Source organism: Scatophagus argus, chromosome 18, assembly GCF_020382885.2.
Source record: "Scatophagus argus isolate fScaArg1 chromosome 18, fScaArg1.pri, whole genome shotgun sequence".
Lineage (NCBI taxonomy): Eukaryota > Metazoa > Chordata > Actinopteri > Scatophagidae > Scatophagus > Scatophagus argus.
The window spans coordinates 11,952,625-11,971,611 of record NC_058510.1 but is presented as its reverse complement, the minus strand read 5'-3'; the positions used below and the strand labels follow the sequence as shown (position 1 = coordinate 11,971,611).

Genomic DNA, 18,987 nt, shown 5'->3' with positions numbered 1-18,987 from the left:
TCAGTATCAATTTCCCGCTGCTGTATATCTCCCAGTTGCGATATCTCTAAATGGACACGCTGGAGATAGTAGCTCTGCTTTCCTGTCAACCATTCTACTTCTGGGAAAATTACCATTTAATAGTGGTTTCAAAACTCAGAGGCCTGGTTGGTGTCTGTTTAGATGAATACTTGTATAAATACTTAATTAAATGAGTGTTATTGGGACTAATGCATGGAAATTGAGCAGAAATGTGCATGTATGTGTCGAGCCCCTCAAAAACAAAACAAAATAAAGATTCGGGCTTGCATACAGGGGAACACATATTTGACTTATTTTCCCCTGTTAGCTTCTCTCAAACGATGTTTCCACCAGGGACTGTTGTCCATCATAAAACACAGATCGATTCTGTTTAACTCCCACATAGCCCCCACGTTTTATGAAATGTAAATGCACTGTGCATTTTGTTTTGCTATCAAGTTTCCAGTCAGTTTCCATATCTGATGGAAGGCCTCTCTGAAAACCCACATATCTTTTATCTCATTAAGACAATGTAATAATTGAACATTGTTGTATACACACTATCATTACATAGAATGTGTTTATCGATACAATGAGTATATAAATTGATAGAATAGATTCTTCTTCTTCTGCTCTGAAAAAATGGACCTCTTCAACAGGAGCAAATACAAGGTGCACAACAAGGTGACGTTCTCTGCAAGGGTTGATCATCAAAGTTCATTTTGTTCAGTTTGAGTACCATTTGCTAAAGGGATAGGTGTTGAAGGGTTATTAATGGTTTCAGTTGCTAGACATTAACACTAACTGAGATTTCAGCCTCCTTTTTTTTATGAGACAGACCTACCGGGTCTTGTTAGGTGGTGGCTTGTTTGTCTGAGACTTTCTCTAACAGTGGCTGTACTGTAAGTGTCTTTCCTCTCCGGGAACCTGTAACATGAAAAAAAAGGTTACAGCTACTACAGAGTTTGACGACATTTGTTAAACTGGTTTCTAAAGTTAATGTTCAGCGCACACGTACATACTGTGCCAATGCCAGTGTTCACTCCTAACTGAGTACAATTAGACCTTTTAAAGCAGCAATCGTCATTTTGATAGTTAATTTAAAAATGTAAAAATTTTAATTTAGTCAGTTTCTTTGCCATGCTGTGCAGAAATGTTAAATATACAAGGTCACAGATGAGCATTTACTTTTCTTAAGCCATTAACACTTGAACAATTCAAGGTTCATCAGTTAAATTCCATACTAATTAATGAGTTTTCCTGGAACCGGCTGTTCCAAAACAATCCTAGAACTGATGAAGTCAAAATAATTCCTGGTGTAACATTTGCTTTGACAGAGATTCAGAGTGCCCAACCATACTGTGGAGTACATTGTTCATTATGGGTGGCATTTCACTCTGCTTTTTTAGGTTTCCAAGAAAAAGAATATAGTCATATCTTGTGAGACACAGTAGAGTGACTTTTACTTGTTTCATTTAGTTTAACTTCCATAGGAAAAGCAAGTGTCCATAAGATTTACAAGCACTAGAATGTATCATATAACTCATATGTCACCTAACACCATCATACTATGATTCTTACATATTCTAATACATTATATAAGCTTGCAATGCAATTACAATACACTCATCATACAATTACAATGGGTTAATGAAGCTTGTAATGCTGTTTGAGCAACACGTCAAGTGTTAAATTGAACCTAAATGGCTTTTACACAGACTTTAAATAATGGTGTAAATAATGAGCCATCCTGCTAAGTTTTCAAATCATTTGTCTTTGCTGTTGTCATTTTATTCACCAAATACTCGAAAACTAACTCCAGTGCTTGGACTTGTATTTCCTTTGTCAGTTGAAAAAAATGTCTGAAAAAGCAATTAAACTTTCTTGTGACATGACTCACACTCCCACAACAGTGCCTGTGAATAAGTGAATGTACTCCTCTTTATTACATTATATGAACTAACTATAATCTGACTTTCTGACTTGTTTCGTGCTTCCAAAACAGCACATTATTGGATATGTAGCTCACTACAACATCTGCCAATACAACATTCGATATCGATAAGAGTTTTGTGCAGTGGACAAACAGGTCATGTGGAATATTGTGATCAAAATGCTTATTACTTAGCTGTTTCTTTAATAGGGGTGATCTTCTTTAGGCTACAAGTCTTCCTTCTGATCTTAATATCTTGCATTTCAATTTTGTGCACAGCAATTCTTTTTGGATCTAAAGGCCCCAGGCATGACTGTAGAATTTCAACACATTGTCATTGTCATTGCAGTTAATTCCATCGGTTCAGAAAGTATTCCGATTTTTCTGTGAAATAAAAGCAACAATACCATACTAAAATTAAAAGTACTCATATAGCTTAGAACTGTCCCTGTGTGTGTTTTACCATTATAGCTGATGTTTTTGGATTAATATTACTGCTGCATTAATGTGTATGTTTCATAACATCCCTTAACCAAAGTTGCAAGATAAATATAATGGAGTAAAACGTTTTTCAAAGTACTAATATTTGACACTGAGATGTAAGGTGGTAGAAATATAAAGTTGTATAAAATGGAAATACCCACGTAAACTACAGGTACCTTGAATTTGTGTACAAATACACTGCTTGAACAAATGTTACATTCCACCACTGTTTCAGTCCCATCAATGTACCTGCATTAACATTGGAAAGCCATTAAGAGAGACAGTTATTATCAGAAGATAACTTTTGTTTGTTCATTTTTAGGCACCTCTGTGTTGCAAGTCACAGCAACTGATGCTGACGATCCCACGTATGGAAACAGTGCCAGAATAGTCTACAGTATTCTGCAAGGACAGCCATATTTCTCTGTTGACCCCAAAACAGGTGTGGTATTACTGCATGCAAGGGAAAAATGCTTGGCTCATGCTCTTGCACGTATAACTAGAAATGGAAGTAATAACTTTCTTATAACATCTATTGCTGATTTCCTAAAGTGATTTGAAGTGATGTGTTTATCATGCTGTGAAATCTGGGTATCATGCGCCTGCAGTGAACATCCTGTTCTGTTACTGCAGCACGTCTAACATCATAAAAACTAAAGCAGCCACTGTAGAGTTATGGACAACCCATAAGGCTGCTGTATTGTTGAGCACGCAATTCACTCTTTGTGGTCCATAACTAACTCCTCAAGGGTCAAAGGAGACATTTGTAGAGAGTCCTTCAGAAACCCATTGTTTCTTCCCTTTTGAAAAGAAGTAAAAAGCCACAATAGACAGTCTTTCACGATCCATCTTTTGTCTGAGAGGCCTCTGCTGGAATCTATTAAATGTTAATAAACCTTCTAAAGTGCAACACATATAACTTTTATATGATGTGAAAAATGTGTAGCTGAGTGTCCCTGAGTATTTCTGAACTCTCTTTGTCTCACAAAAGAGTGTGTACATGTGTCAGAGGTTTTGCATGCTTGCCTCTGATGCTGCTGCTGCTGCTGCTCCTGCTGTCGGTTTACGTGAACAGCAATCCTCTTGTATGAATTGATTCATTGCTGTTTGGAACAACTATTGGCCCCTTTGAGACTATACCGCCCATGTAAAACATGAATTCTTTGCTGAATGAGCAACACAAATGAATTGCTGAATATTTTGACTTTACCTCAAGGGAAAAGGCAGTGGGGATTGATGGAGCAATTTCACAGCGGTGTGGTGAGGCAGAAGCAATGCCAATTTTTGAATGAAAAACTGGTCTTTCTCACACAACGCCACATACTTTGTCCAATCAACTATACATTGTGGTGGTTGAAATCACACTATTTTAAATCACATTTTGACTACAAAAATGAGTATTACCATGATTTTCTTTTCCATATGCAGTGAGCTTTTAGATACATCAGATGGCTTGCTTTGCTTGAGCTGACTCGGCATCTTGTCTGCATTATAATTTGGTGTGGGGCGTGTAGAGGAGTAGGAACGTGATCGAAAGCCTAGCCAGCTGCACTCTCTGCACAGCACAATTCCACCCACACGTATTAATTTACACAAGTCTGCAGTTGTTTTCGCCACCGGCAAACCACCCTCCTCCCTCAAATTAGGACAAGAAACTTCAGTGGTCAGTGCAAAATGTGCACATGGAGGGACTTGCCCCTGCATGTGATCTTTAATATTCTAAGCCCAAGTCTTATAGTGGTAATTTTGGCATGCTGCCACATTTTAGCACCACACTGGGGGAGCTGAAGCTGCTCCTGCATCTGTCTCACAGTGTATTAGCTTGCTTACACCTCCTCATATCTACATTTACCTGGTTCTCACTGTGCTTAAGCTGTTGATACACCATAATGAGGAATTCATATATTTTTGGCAGGATTCAAAGAACACACACATGCAAGCAAACACACAGAGGCAAATCCACCTCTTCCCATTTGACCTTGGTTTGGTGGCCTGATACAGCGGTGACAGATTTTATAAGACCCATGAGGTAGACTTAAAGATCATTTAAGGACAGAGGGTAATGATAGCATGTGACCTGCACATATGGTGCTGAAGGATACCTCAGAGGACCATCTCAGACTTGACCCAAATCCTCAGCAAGCAACAAAGTGAATAGTTTTATAGGTTTATTCTCTCTGGCATATCAATTAATCAGTCAGACTTTATTTATGCAGCATACTGCAAACAATTAAATGCAATTCAAAGTGCTTTACAATCAAATTACAAAATAAAGGAAATTAAAAAAACATCTTGAGATGAATGTGCATCATGTAGCGATCATGTTCATAATATAATATATAATATTTTATTGTGTGTAAAAATAGAAACAAAGTAAAATAAATAATGATGACTATCTTGCATACTTGCATAGATAAAATAAGTATAAAGTTTTTTTAGATTGTTCACGTCTCTGACATTTTAGTATTGAGCAGTTTTTCAAATCTGACAGTGCTTATATTTTAATTAAGCTCTTTCTTGCTTTGTCAAAACTATGACAAATTAATATGCAATGATACTCAATGCCATGATCACCAGCATAATACATTGTCTATAAGCATTATCATCAAATGCCTCTTTAGAATGAGCACCATATCTACATTTAGAGAGATTTATTTTGTACACAGGAATAAACAAAATCAGTCAATGACTATATGCATAAGGCATATAGTCATTCATGTAGAGCCATATAAATAAATCTAAGAATAATTTAGCAATCCTAAATTGTAGGGACTAGATCAAAGAAAATCTATCATCCTTTACAAAGAATCAAATCAATAACTATCAATAACTCTCACTTTTTAACACCAGTTTTGCCAGTTAACCAAATCAGAGGCAAATTGCTTGGCACATCCTGCATTTCAAAGTCAGATAACAAATACCGACATGTTAATGGCTCACTAGGAAAGTTCATACATCCTGACTGAGTAATTAACTCGGAAAACAAGCAGCCGCTTGTCTTCACTGGATGTAAGATTCAAACAGGGATGTAGAATTTTAATTGATGCATCTGCGATGGTGTCATGCAGCATGCAAAACAGGAGGGATAGGACTTTAGGATTATATTTACTTTGCTGAAGAAATAAATGAGCATGACACACACTTTGTAAGGACAGAAATAATAAATAATGCAACAGATAGTGACGGACGACCTAAGGGGGAAAATGTGGGCAGAAGCAAACAAATGTGGCAGCTCTGACCTGTGCAGTAATATTTCCACATTCCAGAATATTTTTATGGCCTTATCATAAATAATGTCTCCAAAGTTGTACATAAAATGAAAATTTTCATTTTATGTAGTATTCTTCTGTGTGCTTAGCACATAGGTAGCTAATAAAATGTGAGCAATATGGGATGTAATTCCAGTGCTCCATTGAAAAAACACAGATTGTATGGGGGTGTGTGAGATTTACATTTCTGTCAAAACCATCTAAATGCTGAATGAATCACAGGTTAAGAGAACCAGTTTGAATGGTGCGCGTGGCAACTCTAATTGTTATCATTGTTGTTATTTAAAAAAAAAAAATAATAATTCATTTAAGAAAAAAAAAAACAAATGTGCAGCACAAATCCCAAAGTATAGGTGTTGGCTCAGGCAAAAACTGTCAAATTAAATTCAGATGCATGTACCGAAACCTCTATAACTGAGTGCAGATTTCTGCAAATTCAAAATAAGACGGGTGTCTAGCATTATGTAAAACTCAATGTAATATAATTTAACCTCTTTTAGTCTTTTATTGGTAGGTATAGATCATCCACTTGTGAAACAGCAAGACTCTGCAGGTTTCTGTTAGAACTGCACATTACAGTGAATGCCGCTGATTATCACGCCTTCAAAAACAGTGAAATTGCAATCATTAAAATCTCCTTGGTGCTGTATGTGGCTGGAGTCAAGACTCTTAATTCTACCTTGCATGCACAGGCAGCAGTTTACAGCTAGTCTACTTTTCAATATCCCTCACCAATAAACAGGAATTCGTTTGTGATTTTCTAAAAAATGGATCCAGAGGAATGTGTGTAATATTTGGGGAAATGTGCTTATTTTTCTTGTTATTGAGAATCAGATGAAATGATTGACGCTACTCTCATGTCTGAATGCTAAATGTGAAGCTAGAGCTACCAGCCACCTTAGTCTAGAGGCTAGCCTGGAGGCTAGTTTATTTACCAGATAAAACATCTTAATTAGTCAATTTTAGAGATGCTGTTAGGTGGTGAAGTAGCTGTTTACTGCTGGTTAGCTTCATGTTGAACAGACATGATAGGAGAATATGACTGGATATGAGAATCTAGTGATCTTCTCAGAGTGAATAAATGTATTTACCAAAATGTCAGATTGTTCCTTTACATTGCCGACATGTATGGTGTTTTACGAAGAAGCTGGAGGGTGAAGAAAGCAACACTCAACAGTTTCCAACAACAGTTTTGAACCCTGCAAGGTGTCCTTTTAGAAAGACCCTGAGCCCCGTACCTGCTGCTTATGTTGTGACTTGTCTGGGGATTTCGGTCAATAACAAGAACAGATGCACAAGGACAACAGAGTATTAGACGGACTGAACCTGTATCTGCTCAGTGAATGTAAATCACAGCGGATAAAAATTAAAAATGATGCCTGGATGTGTATTTGACAGGTTTTCCCTGGGGAAGTTCTGTCATTTTTTTTTGTCAGAATGATGTTACAACTTTAGCTTGCCACATCACCAGACTAGTAATAGCCTATTTGCTGAATGAAATTTTAACACACACTAAGAATATGTGCTGCAATGGTCCTACTTGATTACATGGTTTGCAAATCTCAAAACTGAAAGCCAGCAGTTTTTTAAGAGCTTTCTATATCTCAGCAAAAGTACATCTTAGACTGCAGCTACATTTTTCTCTTTTATAGTTGGGTCGTAGCTCCTGTCTTTCCCATCACTACTGTGCATCTGTCACTTGCCCACAGAGAGACCAAGGTTTTTCCTCTTGAGCCTCATAGTTGAATGCACCCCCAACCCCACCTCACATCTGTACTTGCTCGCACACACATGCAAAGACACACCACACTGCAGAACCCTCAAGTCCCTTTTGCATCCTAAATAGGCTAATTTCTCTGCTGATCTGGGATTTGGAAGTGTTCAAGTTTATTGAAGGAGCTGACACAGATCAAGACGTTTTTGCACTTCATGGATTAAGTCTTGCCGCTGGTTAGATCAAGGGAAAATATGTCGAAATGTCAATCAGTCATGATGTAGTAGTCCAACCAATTATCCTCCAGCAGATATTTGATTTAGCATGTAAAGAGAAAAATCTTTGTAAAGTGAAAAGAAGAGGTCTGTTACTATTTCTATTATTTTTAGAGATGCGTTTGTTGTTGTTATCTACCTTTTTCTCTGGAAGCGCAGTAAGAGTGCAAACACACAGGGATAACATCGTGCCAAAAACCAAGATTCCTGAAGCTGGAGATTGAAGAGCGCTTTAGTAATCTCCTATAATCCTTTTTGTTCGCCCAGGAGATTGTCCTCCTTTAGAAGTTTCCAGCCAGACAAAGAGGTGGATAGTGTGATGGTATCAACTCTAATAGACTGGGGAGGTTGAGGAAAAGGCTAACCACCTCACTGTGTCAAATGGGCCCAGGTTCAAGGAAGTCAGCTCTTTCTCAATTATTTTCTAAATTAACTGACGAGCTCCATAGAGAGTTAGCGGAGACTGTCTGAGGTATTGTGGTTCAGAAATGGTCAAGAAAGGGAATTTAGGGTTGTGATCTTCATGTCAAAGTACTGACATACCTTGAAGGGATTTGCACTTTCCAAAGAATACCCTTGTGGCCTTTTTTGTGTCTTTAAATAATTTTACTTAAGAATGAATGCAGCTGAGTGATTGTATGTTTGTATTGTGGATGTGAATGTGTTCCCTCACATTCCTAGATCATCATAAATCCCTATTCCTGTTGAATTCTGTATCCTGTTTGTTTCTGAAAGGCTATGGGCTTCTCTTTTGTTTATGTGACATGATGACATGAAATGATTGACTAAATTGATTGAGTAAATCATCTTCAGTGTTGTGGACAACTGTGGAATTCTCAAAGCCAAAAAGAGAAAACCTCATGCTTGTGCCCGCAGTTCCCAAACCCTCCGCTGTGGAATATTGCTCAGGAGTGATGCACGTTCATGAATAAAGGGGTATTAAGAGATGGGAAAGTTCAGCTTGGTGTTGTTTAATGGAAAAACTGGCCAATTGCCAAGGCGTGTGTCCTCAAGGACCAAGTAATGCCAAGACACCAGTTAAGAGCAAAAGACCTGCAACAGAGTTTGCAGAGCTTGTATAAGCAGGAAAGTGTGTTTGCAGTTTGATTAGTTTTGTATACAAGAAAAGCAGGAGATTCATGCTGAGATGTGGCATTTGAAAAGAACATTTTCACATAAATTTTTGTTTTTTTTTTTGTTTTGTTTTGTTTTTGTTGCAGAAGTTTATGAACTTCCCTATGGGAACTTAAAAGACAGACATTGTGTGATTGTCCTCCATAAGCCTGATCAAATTTTAGAATTTGTGATACTTGACTTTTGGGGTGGGTAAAATAAAAATTCAGATGGTACTGCATTTTCAGCTTCAAAATATCTTAAATGTGATTTTGGCTCAAGTTAACATGGGGGCAAATTATATTGATAATACTAATAAAACTACAAAACAAAACCAGTATTCAGTCAGTAATCACTTATGCAACCCAAACAGCCTGGTTAGGATTTTTCACACCCAGCGAATGTGTTGCAATGTGGAGTGTCCTCTCTAACAAAGGAATAGTTACTTCTAGAACCATCTGATATGGATAAGTGCAAGTTCAATGAGATCAGGCTCAAGAAAAATGCATTTAGCACTTGGTTGAAGCTTTTGAAAATAAGAGATTTGAGTAAAAGCTTTGGAGTTGCACGGGAAGAAAATATAAAGTCTTGTGAAAAAGACCAGCAAATGTCTGCCATCACCCAATATTCTGAATTCACCATCATCAAACAATCAAACCATTTACTTTGCAAATAATTCTGGGACTGAAGAATACAAATGCAAACTGTTAAAATACATTAACAGTAATGATAACAGTCTTTTTTTGCAAGCATAACTAATACAAACAAAATTTCACCATATGAGTGTAAGGCACAATCAGAGTTTGTACAAAAAAAACACACTGAACCACCACAGTATGCTTCTAAGTACAAAAAAAGTGGCTAAATCTAGTTTGTTTTTCTCTATCTCACTAAAGCCAACAAACATTTCTGTGTACCCTTATAGTGGAATTTGTAGACACAGTACACTGTGACATTTTTTAAATGGAAAACTCTTTCTTAACCGGTCAGCTGAACAACAATCTTTTTGTCAGTTATGAAGCATTAGCAACCAGAGAAATCTGAATGAGAGAAATCAATAGGTTAGATTTACAAGAGTAATACACTGTTACAAATCATCTGTCACTGACATTAGCGTCTCTTAAATGAAACACTTACCCTTTGTGCACCTTTTGCTCATCTATATGTTATTAGTTTATTTATTTGTTTTACTGCCTATGTTTTTGTTCGTCATGCTATTTCTAATATAGTTGCCCTTTTTTGTTGATTCAGTGCTAATGAGTTCACCCGAAGTCTGTGGGACCTCAGCACTACGACTCAGTGTGACAGATGATGTGTGACCTAAGATCCCCTGGATCTTAATACTGTTGGCTGCCTTGCTCCTTGACCCACTTTTAATGATTATTCTGCCTGAGGAGAGTGGATTACTTTCTGTCTATAGAGTCCTGAAGAAAGAGAGAGGAAAATGACCTATTAACACAGCTGCCTCTTTTGTGAAATTAGGAAATCATAAAACTGCATTAATTCACTCCGAAATATATTTTTTATGAATTTCAATTGATGAAGGATTGAGTTAGAAACTGAACACTTCCAGAAGCAATTAATGATACTTGGTCAGTCACCTGAATAAGATTTTAGATGAAACTGTAAACAATAAAACCACGAAACAATGATATGCAGCTTTGTCATCATTAATTTAATTTGAACTTTTGCGAACAGGTCTACACGATCATTTGGAGTCATGTCTCCAGCCACATCATGAACGTATGTCAGATATTTACCCTTTGGCTCTGTTTGGGTCTCTGTGTACGCCTGAGAAAAATATATGGCTCTTAAGCTGCTAAATAGTTGATCAGTTAGCCCCAAATCTGTCTGTGTATCATATAGGGCAGAATGTGTAGAATGTGTACAATAAAATAAAGTTTTAAAGTTTTACTTATTTATTTATTTTATTTTCCAAAAACAGCTATCTCTCTGTGTTTTTTGACAACAGAAAGATATGGATGCTGTCAGCACCTGCATAATGTGATATGGTATTCTCGAAACTTTTTTGTCCAAGTTTGAGTTTCAAAATAATTCATTCTGAAAGGACACTTGTAGCCTACATGTAGTAATAAGATGTGGTAAGATAAGATGAACTTTACTGATCCCGCAGTGGGGAAATTCACTTGTCGTGGCAGCTCAGAACAGAAAAGGAGTGCATAATAATAGTCAGAAGAAGTTTTTCCCTTCTAAAACAAAATCAACATATTCTCCTCAGTCATTCTTGTGAAAAGGGATATTTGCAGAATTTTTGCATTCCAACAGTGGAGTTAAGATAAGCAGTTGGACTGAAGTAGGAAAGTACCACATAACAAATTTGGTGTACTTCTTAATTAAACTGTGTGTAAAAGTAGCAAAACAAGGAATATAATGTGATTTAGTATGCATCATGGGATTTGTGCAAAACATGTTAGCGCTTTAAACATAAACCACTTCAGAAAATGATGTTTTCACCAGGTTTCAGTGATGTTAGCGATGCCTTGATTCACTCTCTAAAAGCCACTCTCTTATCAAACGTCGCCTTCTGTCGTGATTTTCACTCCCGACATGAGGCCAGAGCAGCAAAGTCCATTTACCATCATGATCAACACCATCCCATTTCCTCCCAGGTCTCACTGCTCTCGGTCAACCATTGTGTATTATTGCAAGGTTCACAAGTTCACAAGAACATAAGTTCAATGGTTGCCCAGAGGGTCTTGGCTCTGAGGAAAAGCAAGATTTACAATAAACACTGATGTAACTGGTGGAACTATTAAATCTCGGTCCATGTGGTAATGTGGTTTCAGGAGCTAAGATGGCGAATTAACCCTCTAGCACAGATATGGACACACACAAAAATCTAATAAGGACAAACAGACATGTTAGGACTTTACACGAAGACACACACACACAGACAAATACATGTGCAACACACCCTGCTATTACATTCAGTAAATCACATACCACACAGCAACACAGGAAGCAAATACACCTGTGTTTTTGACTTGTTACTGTGTAGCAATTTACCTGTGGACAGTGTCTCTGTGGTGGGCAGAGATGCGGTCATATATCACAGAGTTAGCATTGTGAAAGTTCATGGTTGTGTTTGCTGTGTTATTGTAGTAATAAATGTGATTTAGTGGGCACCTTAGAAAGTTGCATTCTGCTGTGATCCAAGGTTGCATAGTCATTTTAAATATAATGAAAAATGAGGAAAGGTTAACCTTGACAATGAGAGACTGGGAGAATCAAAGACGAAAGAAGCACAGTCATGTGGTCTTAGTCTTTAAAGAAAAGTGTGATAGAAGTGAGTGAGTGGTCCATAACTTAAAGATGTTTTGGTTGAAATACTGGGACAGTGGCAGTAACATCTTGACAGCAGTTACAGTGTTACCCTCACTCTCTTGTGATCCCCTTGTATGTCTTAATCTGGAAAAGCATGATTATGTGGTTTCTTTTGCTTTTGCAAGGGACTCTTTGTGTTTATTGTTAAAAGACCTATTAGACATTATATGGCTGCATGTTGTTTCAGTTTATTAGCTTCCCTGAAATATTTTTTCAATAGATATACTGTATATTTGGTGCAATGAGAAAACCTATCAATACCTATTTTAGCTCAAATGGTTTGTTTTCCTCCAACTATGCAGGAATCATCAGGACTGCCTTAGCTAACATGGATCGGGAAGCCAGAGAACACTACACCGTTGTTATCCAAGCCAAAGACATGGCAGGCCAGGTTGGAGGTCTGTCTGGCTCCACCACCATCAATATCACGCTGACAGACATCAACGATAATCCGCCCAAGTTTCCCCAAAGTACGTACGCAAACTTTATCTCAAAACTTTGTGACATTAGTTTGCATTAGAGGTCACTGCCTCTATTTAAAATATCCTGACAAATGGAGATTGCTTTCGATTGGTTTCTTTGCTCGTTACTTAGCCAGAAGGGTAATTCAGTAAAATAACCAGTAGTTAATGTTTATGTGCTACCACTACTACTAACTTGAATACATACCTTCTATTACATTAAATGGACAAGCTGTGGTTGCAAATATAATCAGCTCTTCTCAGCCATTTTTGGCCTTGAGCATAGGACCTCCACCACAGATGCCTGAGGCAGTTACATTACCTGAAATGCATTTCTTAAAAGAGTTCTGTACTGTTTCTTGTGGAAAGATAACTGTAAGAAAGGTGCTATTTTTAAAACCATTCACATGTCAAGCAAAAGTCATAATATCTTTGCCCGTGAAATAATGGAATTATTCTTGACAGTGATTTCTGTTTCTGCTTGAGTGGAAAGTGAAAGCATTAACATTTCAGTATTTGCAGACAGAATTGTTTGAATTATATTTTTTCATACATGCATTAATTAACCATATATCTTAGAAGACCAAATCGTGGATTTTAATTATCCAGGCTTATCCCCGCAGACCTACTCAGCATTCCTCACTGTGATGTATCATACTTCATTATTGTGTGACTCAGTTGTCTAATATTGCAGTTAAATTTTCCATAATTAGCAAAATGAGAACAGCATTCATCAAAGTGCTCTGTATTTCAGTTTGATTTTGTTTCCATTTTAATGATAAATTTAAATAATGATGAATTTGTGAATCTTTGTCTTTGAAAGTGCCTCATCAAGAACAATCCCCACGGCTAAGTTTTTCATTTTGTGCTGCATTGACAAACTGTTTCCAAACCATCAACATTTTCCGAATAATCATCAGCCCCAGAGTTTGATGTGTTCCATTGCAGTGCTATCAACCATGGTTTAGCATTTAATGTCAACTGAAGCACTGCAGAATATTTTTAATGACATTCCCTCAGGAATAAATGGTGACAGAATCACATTTCTTAGCTAAGCCTTTTTAGTTGAACATTGAGATGATAATGTGGGCCTGATCAGCATCTGTTTAAAACTGTTTTTTTGCCATCTTTAAATGAGTGTGCATCAATGCTCATCCACAGAAAATTACCAGCTCTACGTCCCTGAATCAGCCCAAGTAGGGAAACCGGTGGGGAAGATCAAAGCCAATGATGAGGACCTTGGCATCAATGCAGATATCAAGTATAGCATCATTAACTCAGAGGGAGCCAACATGTTCTCCATATCCACGGACAGGGACACAAGAGAGGGAATCCTCAGCCTTAAAAAGGTACGATTGTGCTGTCTAAAAGACATAAATATTATCTGTCAGACACTCTTCAAAAGTATATGAGGAAATGACCATGTCTATCAGTGTTGAAAAAAACCTGCAAAAGAAAAAAGCAAAAACAGAACTTGAGTTGTCCTACACTTTTGGTGCAGCAAAGTGATTACGCTTATGTTTGTCATCTTGCCATGCAAACTTCTAGAAAAAGTGTAAGTGAGCCCTGAGTCAGCCTTCAATCCTTGTAACTTGATCCATCCAGATAAAGTGTGGCCACTTTGTACTATGAGTGTGCTAATCACATTTGCCTTTTCCCGACAGCCTCTGAACTACGAGAGGAAGAAGGCCTACACCCTCCACATTGAGGGAATGAACACGCATGTGGATCCTCGTTTTTCCTATCTTGGTTCTTTCAAAGACACCGCCACCCTTAAAATCACCGTCGGGGATGTAGACGAAGCCCCTTTCTTTTCTATAGATCATTATATCATGGATGTATATGAGAATGCACCAAGCGGCACAGAGGTGGGCACTGTAACGGCTCGAGATCCTGACAGCAGGAATAGTCCTGTCAGGTAAGAGACTTGCGTATACATATAATTTCAAGGCATAATTACAAACATTCAGAGGAGGAGCAGCTCTGTTGGCATACTATCTTATTAGTTATACATCGCTAGACAGATTTTTTTCTTTTTCTTTTTTTGTGGTTTACCCACTGCAAAAGTAAATGGTAAGAGAGGAGGTTGCTAATTTTATGAGGTTGAGCACTCTTTCAGATGTGAAAGGGAGCCAATATAACACACTAATTTTGTCAATAAAAGGGTTTATCGGTATTATTGTTTATTTATTTTATTTTATTATTATTGTTTTGGAATAACTTTAGTTGGTAAAGCATACATTTGCCATGCATAAATTTTGATAGAGAAACTAGTCACAATTTATGAGGAATGACTTGCCTAGTCGGCCCTGCGATTGGCTGGCGACCAGTCCAGGGTGAACCCCGCCTCTCGCCCGTAGTCAGCTGGGATAGGCTCCAGCCCCCCCGCGACCCTGACGGATAAGCGGTATAGAAAATGGATGGATGGATGGACTTGCCTAGTCATATTTTGATCAGAGTTTCTTTTTTGAAATTTAGATTTACTAGTGCTGTGTCTCTAAGGGGCGTTGGATTTGCCCATTGAGGTTTAAGTCAACAGCCTCCAAGAAATGTTTGTCTAACTAAATTTCCAACTTGCATGTCATCTCTCTGCCCCATATAATTGCACCTGAAATAACAAGCATTTTAAACCTATAACTTGTATCTGCTAAACATTTAGTATTTTTTTAAAGAATCTTTGAACTTGTCCTAGGTCATATCAATTTAGAGCATAATGTTAAATAGATGTATGTGAAATATGTCCAGCAATATGTGTAATAGCCTCTTGTTTGTTCCTGATACATCCCCTTTCACAGCCCTCTTAAAATCAGCAATATACATTATAAACCTCTCTCACTTTGTTGTTATCATCAGCTAGATTTAGATAGATAGGTTGTTTTGTCTGCGAGCCTGCGAAGTAACCCGGGGCAATATAACTGCTTAGCACATTTATATACACTGTGAACAAATGCTTGTGTACTGTTGAAAAAAGATTGATATTACCCTCAGGCAGTGGACTAATCGCAAGGTTTTGCTCTGCACAGGTGCCTCATTTCATGACAATAGACTCAAGCAACACCGCACTGCTTGTTTTAATTTGAATTCCCTCTATACCCTTGGTGTAAATGATGGTGTAGCTGTGAACATGGAACTCATCATGAGTTCAAGTCCTGCTGATTTAATAATAAAAAGTAATCTTCAGTTGGTCGTGTATGTTATAGGACCATAGCTTAGAGACTTATCATGGCTGCAGATCACAGGAGTTTTAATAAGAGTGTTAATAAGAGACTTATGACCATACTACTGTCCATTCCATTTTGCAGCTGTGAGTGCTGCAGTCCTTGATGAATGATGTATAGTTTCAAACAGGAGGAAGGCATGGGTTAAAAATTATTATTTCACTCATATCAAAATCTTAAGACTTTGTGAAAGGTTAGTAGTAAACAAGAAGGTAATCTGCATATGAAAGAGTTTTCCTTGCTGTCCTTGTGGGATACCGCCTCCTTGTCCATTCCTACGGTATATCTCTCCCAGTGTTCACCACAAAAAGGAAGAAGGCAGTGGGAAACATTTACATTCACTTGAACCCAGACAAAAGTGAAACAACTGTGCCACTGCTCCCTTTGTTTGCATCAGGATTCAGAAAGCAGTGGGGATCAGTATTTGCCTCTCTTTGATCATCACAACTCTGCCCATGCATGCAATGCAAAAAGCATGTTATTGAAGTGACATATCAAAATTGGTCTGAAATTGACATCTGAATAGCCAAACAAAGTCTTGATGGCTCATTACCTCTGGCTGCGCTTATGCATTATCATAATCATCAGGACAAGTGGTGAAAACTTATTGGCCTACTTACTATTTGGCACAGCAGGGATTCGAGTCAGCCCTGTCTTCAGTTTTATTAACTGACTTTTCCCCCATCAGATGTAAATAGGTGTAGATAACAATGAAAAGAAAGGCTAGCAAATGAGACACTTGATCATTCCAACTTATTTAATTAATTATGTATGAATGCGCATTCAAAAATAGCAATTTACCTCTAAAGACAGTTAGAAAAAGCGTTTTTGCATAGACATATAATTATTGTATTGTTTTAATTTTGTATATTTAATTTCCCTATACTATTTCCATCTTTCACGTCAATTGAAAATTGTTGACTTAGGCTGCATTACTCAGGACAATAAATACTATTACTCTGGACAATAAATACAGGTGTAAATAGGTCATTACAAGATATATTAGGGAATACACAGTCAATGATCGTTTTGTGCTTGAACTCATGAGAGCAGCAGCTGAGCCCATTCCTCCTTTGTATTCCACAGACTGCTTTGCTTCTTGATAATAGCGTTGCTAGAAAGCCATTACAATAATGTAAACACTGCCAGCAGAACATTGCCTTTAGTCATTATTAAATATTGAATATAATTGCTTTTGACTTAGAAATATGTATTTTCAGAACTGTCAGGACCTGAAGTCCATTTCAAAGCAGTGGAGATTATTCTGTTCATGTCTTTTAGAGATGGAACCCGACTTTAAATTTCACAGGAGCAACATCTCAATAGGCCTATGCTGCATTGGTACTTCATTCATCTCGCTTTATTGTTTGGATTGACTGAATCTCTTATCTGTAATGTAAGGTTTTGTTCTCATGTTTGAAGAGATTTTGTTGCCAAGTTTGAAGAGAAACGAAACGAAAAGAAAAGTAAATAAACATGCATTTCCCAAGGCCTCAACAGAATTGATCCACCAAAGTTAAGGGCAGAAAAGTGCCTACATAGTGTTCTGAGGCATTTAATTAAGTGATATTTGGCTAATGTGCTTAAAGGGACACTCCACTGATTATTTATACAAAGGTCAGTGCACTCTTAATGAGCAGTAATACTCAAACTTTGAAGACAGTTGTATAATGTCTTCCATCTCTCTAAAGAGAGATATTTCGTGAAGTTTTAAAAAATAACCCTGACGATATCAGTTATCTGTGGTTAAGCTTGGAGACTTCAGCAAACTCTAAATACAGTAGTCTTTTCCAAGCAGGGTCAAACAAAATAAAATAAAAAAAATCTATTAGTTGCACAAATGTAGGATCCAGTATTTCTAGAGGTTGAGAAGTTAACATAATTCATATTTTGAGTTAATTTACCAAAAATATATTTACACATGCAGTTAACATAGATCAGCAAAGTGTTGCCTAAGAAAGTTGTCCATCTACATCCTGCTGTTTTCTCTCATTAAGAGTGATCCAGCATACTACATTCTACTGTGTTGTTGAAAATGCACCTGGAGTGGATACATGCAGAATCATAATTTCTTTTCTCAACAGGTACTTCTTGGACAGCAAAGAGGAAGGTGTAAGTTACTTCAGGATTGATGAAAACAGTGGAGTTATAAGGACCACACAGACCCTGGACAGAGAGGATATAACTTGGCACAACATCACTGTGATGGCCTCGGAGGTTGGTAGGTAACCAGGTTTATTTTCATAAATTGAATGTTTACAAGGAGGCAATTAAATGTAATTAACCTTCTGCATTGTTTGCTCTTACGTGAGTAAGAGCAGATGTAGGTTTTCCTGCCCTGGCATAGCCCCTACTACCTACTGTATTGAATATAAATATTAAATCCTAGGGTATACAGTGTTCCCATGTTTGACTTCTTTAGGCCCGTAGTAACCTTGTGAATTACTGTTATGTATTTGTCTGGAAATTATCAGTATTGCATTCAAATCAACTGTGAGTTTTGTGTGACAACAATATACGTTAAAGAAGTAAATATTGAAAAATAAAGGTACGCAGAGGGTTTTTTTTTTTTTTTTTTTTTTTTTTTTTTTAACTCCTTTCCCACAAGATAACAAGACACCCTGAGGGGATCATATAGTCGGAGAATATTCTAGGTTCAGCTTCATAACGTGTGAGATTGGAGTCAGAATCAATATCAACAAAAGAAAGGTTCCATAAAACGGAATAACAATATGAATCTGTACTGCACACTGTCCTTTCATCTACAGAAAAAAAATCAACAGCACCATTTAGGCTATGAGCATTCAGATATTCATTGCAATGTGTTGATCAACAACACTTCAGCGGGGGCAGTAGGACTGCGACTTGTCAGTGTACAATTCCACCCATTACATATCTGGAAAGAATGAACAAAAACAAGGGCAATAAACCAAAACTACAATATGAGTCTGGTTAGTAGGTACTCTAACTAGCTAACCAGTTCAGTGTTTCTACTTTTCTTTGACCATTTAATTTGATGGTCCGTGTGAACAGTTTATACAAGCCACTCCTGATGATACAAATGCTCATATTTTGCTTATGTTATTGACTTAAAAGCTATTAGAGCTTAAGTCACAAAACTACTATGTTTAATTTAGAGAATAATATATTTTACTTATGTGAGGTATGCCTTGAAA

General features: G+C 37.3%; 1 protein-coding gene across 2 annotated transcripts in view; it reads left to right on the top strand.

Annotated features, from left to right (window-relative positions):
* Positions 1–18,987, top strand: part of LOC124049764 (cadherin-18) — a 76,462-nt gene that overhangs the window by 32,704 nt on the left and 24,771 nt on the right. For both annotated transcript variants that reach the window (XM_046371787.1, XM_046371786.1), the window contains 5 exons: positions 2,739–2,858; positions 12,435–12,602; positions 13,755–13,942; positions 14,258–14,511; positions 17,896–18,032. In XM_046371787.1, the coding sequence (XP_046227743.1) occupies positions 2,739–2,858; positions 12,435–12,602; positions 13,755–13,942; positions 14,258–14,511; positions 17,896–18,032 (867 nt within the window). The remainder of the gene's footprint in view (positions 1–2,738; positions 2,859–12,434; positions 12,603–13,754; positions 13,943–14,257; positions 14,512–17,895; positions 18,033–18,987) is intronic.